The 12982-nt window shown below is 34.9% G+C and overlaps 1 protein-coding gene across 1 annotated transcript; it reads right to left on the minus strand.

Annotated features, from left to right (window-relative positions):
• Positions 1–829: 829 nt before the first annotated feature.
• Positions 830–2739, minus strand: LOC111904231 (protein CHUP1, chloroplastic). The gene is made up of 5 exons (XM_023900013.3): positions 2019–2739; positions 1589–1905; positions 1384–1495; positions 1104–1235; positions 830–1028 (listed from the first exon to the last, which is right to left on the minus strand). The coding sequence occupies exons 1-5, from the start codon at positions 2586–2588 to the stop codon at positions 948–950; spliced, it is 1212 nt and encodes a 403-aa protein (XP_023755781.1). The 5' UTR covers positions 2589–2739; the 3' UTR covers positions 830–947.
• Positions 2740–12982: the final 10243 nt, after the last annotated feature.

A 12982-nucleotide genomic window follows, 5' to 3' on the forward strand; every position in this document is an offset into this window, starting at 1 on the left:
AGGATCCCAAAAACAAACATACAAGAGTACAGATTTTACACACCAGTAAATGGGGACACTAACCATTCATCCCAATTACAAATTGATTTCCTACCCCTGTGCTTACACCAATAAAAAAAACCATAGTTTTAATACAACCGGTCGCCTGGATCAATGAAACTCCATCGTTATTAAACACACGTTTGTTCCTGAACCTCCATATGCACCATAACATTCTGTAGCATATGATTGAAAGCCGTTTCCTTTTCTTGGGACAGTTGCCCCATGCAGAAATAGACTAAAGTAGATCTCCCATAGTCTGTAATGAGCAATGATCGAGTGTAACACCGCACCAGCTCATAATGTTCTCCCGGATTCTAGATGCAAACGGACAATCAACAAGAACATGGTCAACATTCTCCTGTTGTCCAATACATGAGCTACACAATAGAGAATTGACCATAATACCCCTCGACACCAACTCAACAGCAACAGGTATTATGCGCTGCACTGCCTTCCAGATAAAACACAAAACCTTAATGGGAACTACTTTGTACCAGTTAATTGTCAGGTGGCCACTGACCGAGCTGGGGTGTTTATCTAAGATTTTCCGAACCGAACTAAATCTTAATGAGTTACCAATGTCATGGGATCTTCAATCTCGATAGAATAACTTAGCCACTCAAACTTGTAAAGCAGTGTTTTTTTAATTTGAATTTTGTATGTACTTATATAAATTATATAAATGTACACAAGATATTCTGGAATTTATTTATATATGATGCTACAATATATCAAAAATGGATTTAAATTAGTAGTTGGTGATGAAGAATTGGATAAAAAGGTGTAATATTTTAATATTCTTTTCATTTATATTGTCAAAACAAGATCTCTGGTTGAGCATATTTGATCATTTCAACCACACACATATAATTAAATTACACAATTAATGCATCCATCTTTAACTCCTACTTATTGTAGATGCTGCTTCCGATCTCCTTAAGTTCTTCAAACGCATTCATCGTCTCTGTGTCAAACCCTCCTGCAAACTGGACATATAATCCCCTTTTGTTACTAACACCATTTACCCATAATCTAAATATTTACCACAAGCTTTCTTTTACCTGATGAACCCGGAAAGCAAATCGAACACCTTGAATTAAAAGGTCTCCCTCGCGTGAAGCTTCGTTGCTTTTTAATTCTTTAGCTATCCTTCTCATACATTCTCTTGCCAGTTTCAGTGAACTTAGTTTTATCTGTAACGAATATAAAGAATCTTTAACGTGAAGATTTGTAGTTAATCATCATACCAATAAAGTGGCTTTTGTTAATTAAGTAGTGGTTAAATGTTCTTATCATTAAAAGCTTTGCTTGGTAGTAAAGCTGAGAGTGGTTTCCACCTACCTGACCTACAACTCCGGTGTCCATCAGCCACTGCCATGGAATCTGAAGCTCCTTGTACCTTTTACTTGTACTTTCTCTTGTTCTTTCCAGTCCACTAATGCTCGACTCAACTCTGAAAGGACAAAATATAATCGAGTTTTATACAATTAAAGGATATTTAATACATTAATGGTGATCTATATATATTATACTGCTACATACTTGCCTGTCTTCCAGTGCTTGAATCTTCCTTAGCGATTGAATCAAAGGCTGTTTTGGAATGCTTTTGAATGCTAAAACTTCGGATTCAAGATTCTTGAGGTCTCGGTAACTGCAAGCAGCTTCACGTAAAGCATCGGCTTTTCTTTCCGGCCATTGAGGGAAGTGCTTTAGTACAGCCCTTTCATCGACAAGACACGATAGTTCGCCATCTAGCCACTTCACAAATGCCTCTACATCTGAAATCTCAGTAAATGCTGCACTTTGTACTTCTCGTATCAAAAAGTTAAGCAATTGGCCGTATTTCTCGACATCGGATTTTATCTGACATGAGATTTTTGTCGTCAGAAGTGGTCAGAACTTGTTTAAAAAGGAGTAGTTTTGTCGGTATTTTGAGAAAAGAAGTACAAGTATCTTCGGAGTGATGAGATACTTACAGATGTAAGATAAGTAGACCGGTTCTCGATTTCTCCGATCATGTCTCGAGAAGTAACTGGGAGGAACCCTGTGGCACCATTTTTGTTCTCTTTCTGGGTGTCTCTTTTCATTAGTGATCGATAGAATTCCATAACTGCTGGCACACGTCTTACAGCTCTTGATCCAACCGGAGACGAAGGTAGAGGTGGCGGTGGTGGCGGTGGTGCGATTACTCGTTTTTGCAGCGACTGTGGTGGAGAAGGTGGTGGTTTTGGTAGAATCGCATTTGCTTCTGTATGGTTTGAAGTTGGTTTCTTTAATGGTGCCTCTGGTACTGCAACTTGAAGCTTGGTTTTTTGTGTTGGTTCGTCTATAACCTTGCCGCAATCCATCGAACTCTGTAATTTCTTCCATAGCATCGATTTCCTCTCTAAATCATGTGCTTTTAGTGTGTTGATTTGTGCCTTAAGACGACCCATTTCTTGTTTTAGTTCATGATTCTCTTTCTCCATAGAATCGATCTTCACAAACGAAGCTTCGAGTTCTCTCTTCAGAAAGGTGATGATGGAGCCATCCTCACCGGACGGCATTTTCCGATGACGGTGGCAGTGGAGAGACAGTGAAGGAAATGGTTGGGGATCCCAAGTGTTACCAAGTATTATTATTGGCTTCTAAAATAAGGCAAAGGGGGTTCTCACCTACAACTATGAAGGTTTGGTTTGACTAAATTGCCCCTATCCTGTGTTGAACAGCAGACATGAGGCATGGGTCTTTTCGGCAATTCCAGAAGCTAATAATTACGTTTCTACTTATTATACAAAACGGAAGATTTGCTAAATTGCTCCGAATACGAGGAGTATAGCATGTTAAAGAGAAAATAACAAAAATAACCATTTATATTAATTGTATTATAAAAATAGCCAAAAAATATCGAAATTACAAAAATAGCCACCTATTTCGCAGATGAGAAGGTCCCATCTGCGAAATGGGCTTCTCATCTGCGAAAGTACAAGTACCTAAAGCATAGTTGTGCTTTAGGTACTTGTACTTTCGTAGATGAGAATTTTTTTTTTCAATATTTTTTTCTGTATAAATAGGGTTAATTTCGCAGATGGAATAGGTCCATCTGCGAAATCCTCTCAGTCTATCTGTGAAATGGTGTATTTTTTTGTATTTTTTTTTTAAAGTTTGACTATGAAATGAATTGGTTTGACTATTCCATCTTAAAAAAAAATACAAAAAAATACACCATTTCGCAGTCAAACTTAAAAAATACATTTCATAGTCAAACTTAAAAAATACATTTCGCAGTATTTTTTTGTAGTCAAACCAATTCATTTCATAGTCAAACTTAAAAAAAAAAATACAAAAAAATACACCATTTCGCAGATAGACTGAGAGGATTTCACAGATGGACCTATTCCATCTGCGAAATTAACCCTATTTATACAGAAAAAATATTAAAAAAAAAAAAAATTCTCATCTGCGAAAGTACAAGTACCTAAAGCACAACTGTGCTTTAGGTACTTGTACTTTCGCAGATGAGAAGCCCATTTCGCAGATGGGACCTTCTCATCTGCGAAATGGGTGGCCATTTTTGTAATTTCGATTTTTTTTGGCTATTTTTGTAATGCAATTAGTGTAAATGGCTATTTTTGTCATTTTCTCCATGTTAAGTAATTAAACATAATTTTTATTCATACACAACAAATGATGCTTTAAAATTTGTATTGTACAACTATATAATGCATTAATTGTTGTGTATGGCAAAAACTTATTGTGTACAAATCAATTCTTATGCATAAAAATTGAACTCCCTATATTATTATTATACAAAATTGCAAAAATGGTCCTTGTGTTTGTCAAAAATCTGTGATTTTGGTCCAAAAAAGTTTTGTGGTGCATCAGTGGTCCAATTTCGGATACCTTGTATGCTTTTGGTCCCTAAGGTTCACATTATCTTGTGGTTTTGGTCCATACCCTACCTGAAAAGACGAATATGCCCTTAAATTATTATTTTTTATTTTTTTAAACTATTTTATTATTATTCTAATTAAAAATAAATAAAAAATAAAAACTCTACCCACCCACCCCTCTTATCCCTTCCCTTCTACCTTTATCTACTGTAAAAAAAACCACGGTGCATTCCAAGACCAAAGAATCTTCCGACAACCAGAAATCGACCCCTCAAAATCCACCACCGTCGGACCCATTTTTAGGCACTATCACCTGTCATACCATCGTCATTTTCAAACCACCACTATCGAACCCTTCTGGTTTCTTCCCTTCGTCTTCTCCAGCACTTGTACCAGTAGAAGAATGAGACAAAGAGGTGGAGAAAACCTTAGGCTTTCCTTTCATCGATAAAGATATCTGCTTGTCGGAATCCAAATGTGTACCATTCTCAGTCCAGATCGAAGACCCTAATCATTGAAAGGGAGTGGTGGCGATTGAAAACCCTAATCGTTGGGTGTAGGGTTTAATTTCTGGGTTTGGGCACCCTTTGCATTGATTTGGGCACCGAGTATGATTTATTGGCACTTGGTTTAGATCTGGGCAATAAAGGGAACTACTAATTGTGGTTTTCAGCTTAGTTAATGGTTTTCGGTGAGACAGGAGGAGAGAGAGGACAATAGGGATGGGGTGGGTGCCGACAGATAATGGTGTCAAACGATGGTGTGGTGGTTGCTAGCTAACTTTTCCCGGATTAATGAATGAGAGATGGGGTAAGGGTGAGAGAAACGAAGGTGGTTAGCGGGCATATGGTGATAGTTGGCAGTGGATGGTAGTGGGGAACGGTGGTGGTAACCGGTGGTGATGGTGGCAGACGGTGGTAGCAGTCGGTGGTGGTAATCGATGGGTGGTCATTTTCGTCCATTGTAAGCCATGTTTCAGTGAGTGGTCATAAGATATAGGAGAATGAGAACCAGAGAACAGTAGAGGGGATACGATCATGCTTGTTCATCAACTCCGATTTGGGTGGCAAATCTGAATGAAGGATTTTGTTAAACCAAGAACATAACACACATAGACATACATACATTTTTTTTTCTTGATTCAAATCTGATTTTAGCTCCGATTCTGGTGACCCAATCGAGTGAATCGATTTTTGCTCTGATTTCAGCTTCAATTTGATTCAGTGAAAATCATCTACTTCTTTGAATTCATTAACCAACCTTGAAATAAACTACATAGATGAAATTGACTTTACAGAAATCAATTTGATTCGGTGCCTCCAGATCTTCACTTTGTCGATTTTTCTTTTTGATTGGTTTTGATTTAGCCCCTTTTTTGTCTGATCGTTGGTCATTTTGGACGAAGACGGTGTGGTGGTTGATTGTAATCTTGGTGGTGGTTGTGAGTGTAGGATGAATGATGATATTTTAAAGTAAATTATATTTTTCTTTTTTTTATAATATAATGAATAATAAATTAATTAAAAGAAAAAGGAAAAAGAAAATCAGGAGGATATAATAGTCTTTTCAAGCAGATAGAGACCAAAATCACTGAAAAGATCCAAAATTAAACCATTCATGCACCACTAAAACTTTTTGGACTAAAAACACATAATTTTGATAAACATAAGGACCATTTTTGCAATTTTGTCTTTGTTAAACTCGTAAACTAGGCATAACCAGAGATTTCTTTTTTAAATTTGAAGATTCATAAGATTTATCATATTCTTTTACACCTTGTTAAGCAATAACCTAAAAAGTAGGAAAAGCGGGGATGATTTTACAGTGATTATGACATTTTATTTTATTAGAAAAAGGAGCACACCAACTCGACTCGTACAACCTACCCAACCCCTAAATAAGCCGCTAAATTTATTGGCTTATATTTAACTTTCAATCGTATTCTTGACATTTTGATGTGGGTTAATCTTATAAAATATCTTATATATTTATTTTTCTGCCTGTCAAACATTAGTTTTAGTTTTTCTTAAAAAACCTGTGTTTTTTCAGTTTCTTATAAAAGCCTTGAACATTTTATTTTTTTCCGTGAAAACCTTCTATATTTTAGTCGTTTTCAAGAAAAAAAAACCAACTTTTTAGATTTCTTGAAAAAATCTCATATTATACAAGTTTTTTAAAAAAAAATAAATTATTAAAAAAACGAAATAAAAAATAAAAAATACAAGGTTTTTTTAAGAAAAGAAAATTTTAATTTAATCAGGAAACACAATATATAAAAACATTTTGATTTTGAAGATACTTTTAAACAAAATTTCTTTTTTGTTTCTTGTGGTTTGTGGAAAAGGTTTGATATAAAAACACATGAAAGTTTTATATTTGGTTTTAAATGACCATTCAACTTTTTTTTTTTTTTGATCCGTTAGATCATTAAATTCAAATTTTACCTATCTAAAGTACTATTTTTCTTAAAATTAGCAGGTTTTCCGGTTGTATTGATGATGTGTACATTGACTTTGGTAGTCAAAGGTTTCCGTAGCCATTTGAACCAAACATTACAGAGAGAAATCAAATACATGATGATTTTAGAAACCACCATTGAAGTCGAGTTCTTGCCTGAATCATTTAACTTCTTGCTCCAATTTTTGTTAGCTAGGAGATTGTTCATCCATGGATTTTCAAAATCATTCATTGATTCATCTGAAAGCAGTGTCATTGATTCGTATTTTTTTGGAGTTGAAGGCGTACATGTCAAGCTCCTTGAGACTATATGCATAACAAAGAAGACAAGTAGATTTATCATCCGTTTTCCAACCTACAAAGCTCAATTTCTTTCTTCTTCCCATTGATTGCTTCACACCTTCCCTCTATTTTCCACATACTGCTCGTTTTTCATTGTTCACATGCACAGTCAAAACACGAACTAACAAAGGAAGAAGCAATTAAATACTCAAGAATCAGAAATTGATTTAATACAAAAGGATCTTAATCCTTGAAGAAAATGATGAAAACAAACATATAAGCAAGTGGGTCCATCGGAAGCTGATCAATTTGAGCCTATTCACCTTCCATCACCATGTTAGAGAGAGAAAATAGGCCCAAATTCTGAATTCCATCTGAAAGGGGTTCCATTGATTCATATTTTTGGAGTTTGGTCCTCAATTTATCAATCTCTTCTTCTAACGAGCTGATCTTTTCCTTGTCAACCTGTAATTCTTCAGCATAACATGCGATTTTAGAGTTTGATCGATTATATTCAAGTTACATTTGAATATGACTTGAAATCTAATGTTGAAGTTTCATATCCTTTGTTTCCAAAATAATAAAAAAAAATTGGAATCTCTAATAAGCAATGAGATGATCTGTAACCAGGAGACATGATGACAGAAGGTGGTTTAGAAAACACATCGAAGTTGCTTGGGTTTTGGGATTGTAGGTCTGATGGGTGGTTCCTCCTCGACTCTACTTTGGCTTTAGTGTAGGTCCGGTGAACATTATGTAGAATTCTTCGACATGAGATACAAGTTTTGTTTTGGTCTTTTTTGGCAATAGATTTCAACTTTCTTGGAGAATGATATTTTAGACAGGAAATCTTTGACTATTATAGTCAATGTACACATCAACAATTAAATCGGGAAACCCACTAATTTTAAGAAAAATGATATTTTAGACAAGTAAAATTCGAGTTTAATGGTCTAACGGATCTGAAAAGAAAGTTGAATGGTCATTTAAAACCAAACGTAAAACTTTCATGTGTATTTATATCAATAATCTTTGTCGAAATTCACAATATTAGTCCTACTATTGATTTTGCTACATTCCAGTCCTAGTGGTTTGTGTTACTTGCATTGTGGTCCCAGACTAACATGTAAGTGATATTATACCTTATTTGGCTTATGTGATTAGTATGGTAACCAGGTTTTTGAGTAATTCGGGAAAAGCGCATTGGGAAGTAGTCAAGTGGATTATACGATATTTGAAGGGAATGACTAATATTTGTCTGGTTTTTGGTGTTAACACGGGAAATAATGACGTCGTTGGTTTTGCAGACTCAGACCCATGGTGGTGATCTAGTGAAGATAATATCACTTACATGTTATATCTTTACTTTATTCGGATGCATTATAAGTTGGAAGTCAATGTTACAAACCATTGTTTCCTTGTCTATAATTGAAGTGGAGTATATTTCAACAACCGAAGTATTAAAGGAGTGCGAATTTTTACACGGTCTCGTTCAAAGTCTTGGGTTGAAGGTGGAGAAGCTTATGTTATTTTATGATAGTCAAAGTGTGTGACAACCCGAAATTTACTATCATGTACAGTCAAACACTTCATTGAAAGTCAAGCTCATTCCTGCTATCATTTAGCACAAATTGGAGACTGTTTGAGCATTCTGAGCCTTGTACACTTAAGGAATAAGTATTAGAAAGTACCTGCTAGAACCACAGTGTAGCAAATCAGACCATAACCCACTTAAAATGAGTTCACGGCCACAAGACCATGAGTTTACGGCCGTAAACTCATGTGGCCGTAAGCTCAAGATTATATACAAGATCCTTAGCCATTTATATCATTCTTTCCATTCCTTGGCTGATTTTACTTCGAATCCTCTCAACTATCATCCCGATCTTCAACTTAAATCTTCAAAACTAGTAACTATTCTTACTTGATTAGCTGATACATCTCTTAATCTAGCATTTTCTCATGATTTCATCCATGAAAATCATGTTTTCATAGATCTTCAAGAAACACCAAGAACACACACTAGTGTTCTTGGCCAAAACCGACCATTTCAAGCCCCTATATCGTAAGTACTCTTTCTCTAGCTTGTTATGTACTAAATTAAACATGTTTAGGTCTTAGAACCATCAAGATTTGAGGGTTGGATGAGAGTTTAAGACTAAGGATCTCTCAAGGCCGTAAACTCCCTTTTATGGTGCAAAGTTGCCCTAATTTCCTTCCTTATGCTTAGAACTTGGATTAGAACCCTCCACCAATGAACTAGGGACATTAAGCTTCAATTTGGTGCATCATACCATGAATTTATGCCCGTAAACTCATGGAGAAATGGTCCCCAGGCCGTAAACTTATGTTAAGGTCAATTCTTGGACCTTAAACTCATATAGCCTCTTGTTTAACATTGGAACACTTAAACACTTGAGACTCCACACCTTTAAGCCTCTAGATATGACCCTTTAGAGAGTTTACGGCCAGGAGTAAACTCCCCTGGGCCGTAAACTCCATTAAGTGTGGTCCTTAGGCCATAAACTCAATAGCAATGCCTTACACTCCTTTATTGCAACCCAATGGCCTCCTAGCACTTGAATCAAAGTGTTTTTATGTCCTAGGGTGTATTTATTTGATTAATTAGTTGTTATTTGACGAATTGGATGCATATATGTGTCAATATATGTTAATTAGGATCCGTGTGTGTGCTCAAGTCTTCACTTGACACCAAGCACCTTGTCTGACACTTCCATCCAATCCACTCACTACAGGTGGGTTCATACCCCTTAATTAACCTTTTATATGTTTTTAATTACTTTTATGGGGGGAATACAAGTTGAATCATGTTTATTTATTATATCAATCATATGTGATTAATAACTACCAAACTATGGAATTACTACACTTTTAGCTATTTTACTAAGTATACTACTTCTAAATGACTTTCTCAAACATTTTTACATGTTAGAGTCTTTATCAAACTGTCTTACATACTGTATCTTTCCTTTCAAACTCTGTTACAACTGTGTTTCACACAAAGGTTTTCAGGTATTTTAAACTATGTTTCAAACAAAGGAGTTCTTATACTTTAAACTGTTTATGTCAACAAACTGCTTTCAAATCGTTTTATAAATTGACACCAAGTCATCAATTCTTATTATTTAACTTTTCAAATGTTTTACAAAACTTATTTTACACTTTTATATTGTCAAATGCATGCCTATATATGTATAGTTATATAGATAATGTTTAAAGGACTTATGACTGCTAGCTTGCTTTAAATCCTTTTCCTTGTTTGGATGTGGCCTTAGGGTATCAGTTATTTGTCCGAATGTCATCTAAACTAGTTATATATTATGTATACATATATAGACATAAAAGTTCTATCAGTCAATTCAGTACCTTTGGGTAGCAAAAGCATACTTTCAGTTATACACGTACATTACTAGTAACTATAATAGGTATAGTTAGAAGATACTACTTACTATTCCTAGTACAAGGAATCACACAAGAGTCAGTTCATTCATGAGTCTATACAAATATACTACATGCTATATGAAGAGAGACTATTACATACTATAGGAAGAGATACTACAACATACTATACTAGGAAGACGTTTACACAAATGTGGGACTTACCATTCTACACTCGGCTGCTAGCTAAAGTGGGAAAATGCACATCGACGAATGTCTACGGTTGTTCGGTTCGGCAAGTTGCCACGCCGTGTTTATCCTAGTACAAAAGGATACGATTTCAATGATTATGTAATTTTCCCTATTACTTTTATCTTGTGACACATTTGTTGGATTAGTGTCTAAGTCCATAACTATTTTGGTATGTACTTGACCCGATGGTGCATGGTCCTTTTGGGTTGCCTTCACCAAAGCAACTTGATAGGATGAATTATGGAGAGAAAGGATTAAATATGATTTATTAATATATTATGGGAATAATATATTAAAGGAGAAATCATATTGTTTAATTAATATTAGTCAATAATTAATTGGTAATTAGTTTTGTGACTAAAAGAGATTAATTAAACTTAAGGGACTGGAATTGTAATTATAGGATAATTGCAATTTGGGCCATGGATTGCCTTGAATCAAGGGGTGGACGAGTTCTATGGGGAAACCCATAAGGAAATCATCCATGGGCTTGATTAAAGGAGTCTATGGGTTGATTAGGGCTTAAGCAATCAAATTAGGGTTTCCTTGTTAGATAACCCTAATAGCCTCACTATATATAGGTCCCTTAAGGACCAAAAACGTGGCTAAGCATCTTGCTAGGGTTTTCACACGTTTTTGGGCAGCCTCTAACCTCTCTCCTCTTCATCCTCTTGCTTATGGTGTTTGTGAGCCATTAGAGGAGTGACACTTGTGACTCTAAGCCTTCCAAAGTCAATTCAAGGAGGAATTGGGATTGTTATTGCTACATAACAATCAAGGTAACATTATAAACCTATTCTAATATCTGATATGATTACTTGAATGATAGAATTAGGGTTTATAGTCTTGGATTCAAAGCATGTACAATAGAGAAACCTAGATCCAAGCATTAGGGTTTGTATGAGCACATAGGATGTCTTATGACCAAAACCCATCAGTGGTATCAGAGCCTAGCTTGGTTTCAATTGTATTGATGCATTGTATAACTAGAAAATTCGGTTTTTGGGTTTCTGGAGGCTGGAGTCGCCGAGTCCATAGCTGAACTCGCCGAGTCCAAGGTAACTCGACGAGTCCAGGCTTGACTCGACGAGTCAACTCGTCAAATGGAGGTTATCTCGGGATTTCTTGTTGTTTTTGCATTGGGATAGTTACCTTATCATGTTAGATCAATATTAATCTGATTATATGATATATTTGACTATAATTTTGATCTAATTGAAGGTATTTATCAATTAATAAGATAATTGTTTCCTTATATGATAATTGATTAATTATTTTGACTAAATTGATAAATTGTTTTGCAAGAAATCATTAAATAAATCAAATATGGATAATTATGTGATTAATTGTTAATTTAGATTATTTGTTATTTGATCCTTGTTGTTATGAAAAGTTTCATATTTTCCCTTTAGGTTTTATATTTTAAATTTGAACCCAAAAGTTTTGTTGTTTTGAAATTTAAATAGTTAAAACCCTAATGTTTTGAAAAAGGTTTCAAAACTTACCCTCAAGTTTTGGAATTTAAATTTTGATTAAATGGTTTAATTTTGATGTATATTTAAATTCTAAACCCTAATGTGTTGAAATGTTTCAAAACTTGCCCTCAAGTTTTGGAATTTAAAAGTTGATTAAAAAGGTTAATTAGGAATGTTAAATTCTAAAACTCTAGTATAGTTTTGAAAAAGTTCAAATCACACCCTTATGGTTTTATTAATTAATTAAGGAGTATAATTAAAAGAGTTTTAATAAATCCATAAAAGTTTTGGTTTAAAATTTAATTGAAATAAAAGTATAATTGTTAAATTTGACCACCTAATATTTTAAAAGTGTAAAATACATCCTATACTATATATATAACATTAAAAGTCTAACATTATATATATATGTATGAGTAAAAGTCAGTCTTACCGTTAGTAGGCCTCATTCACGAAGCTGGTCTATAAGGGGTGTTTAAGGAAATTGCCTATAAAATGGCGATTGAATGGGTATCCACTCTTACCCACCGCATTCTTGACTAGTGGAGGGTCGTTAGCCGAACGGGTAGGATAGGACGAAACCTTCCATTATAAGTATAATGAATTATCAAAAGTAACTAAATGTTTTCATAAAATTCTCAATCTTAGTTACTTAGGCAAAAGTGAATTGATGCAATTCCATAAAATTACACTTTGTGCCCTTGCAAAGACGTTAGTGGAGCGTGTGTGGTTTACCGGCACACTAAATGGTTCTAAGCAAAGGTAGCAAAGGGTGACTCAATATTTGTCATAGTTCGGTGGAGAGTGTGTGGTTTACCGGCACATCGAGTAGGTGACTGTAACATGTGAGGGCACCATGTAAGTTTGCATGGTTATTCACACCCGCTTTGTGATCCTCGGCATCCCAGTCACAAACAAGAGGGGCATATCGAGATTTAAACATGCTATTAAAAGTTCAATGAATCTCAAAGGATCTAGGAGTTTTCATAGATTTAAAACTTAAATTTCTTTTTCGTTTTTCATGGTGGAAATTAGTGAATCGTCATTCACTTACCTTCAAATGTTCTGCAATTTGGGTTACGGCATCCCTCTCCCGAGTTGTAGAATATTGTGTTGAGTCCTAGCCTTAGTATCTCATTTGGGTGATTTGCTAAGGACTCAATCAATCAACTAACTTGAATTTGTTTTCTCCCGTATTGTAGA

Source organism: Lactuca sativa, chromosome 7, assembly GCF_002870075.4.
Source record: "Lactuca sativa cultivar Salinas chromosome 7, Lsat_Salinas_v11, whole genome shotgun sequence".
Taxonomy (NCBI): Eukaryota; Viridiplantae; Streptophyta; class Magnoliopsida; order Asterales; family Asteraceae; genus Lactuca; species Lactuca sativa.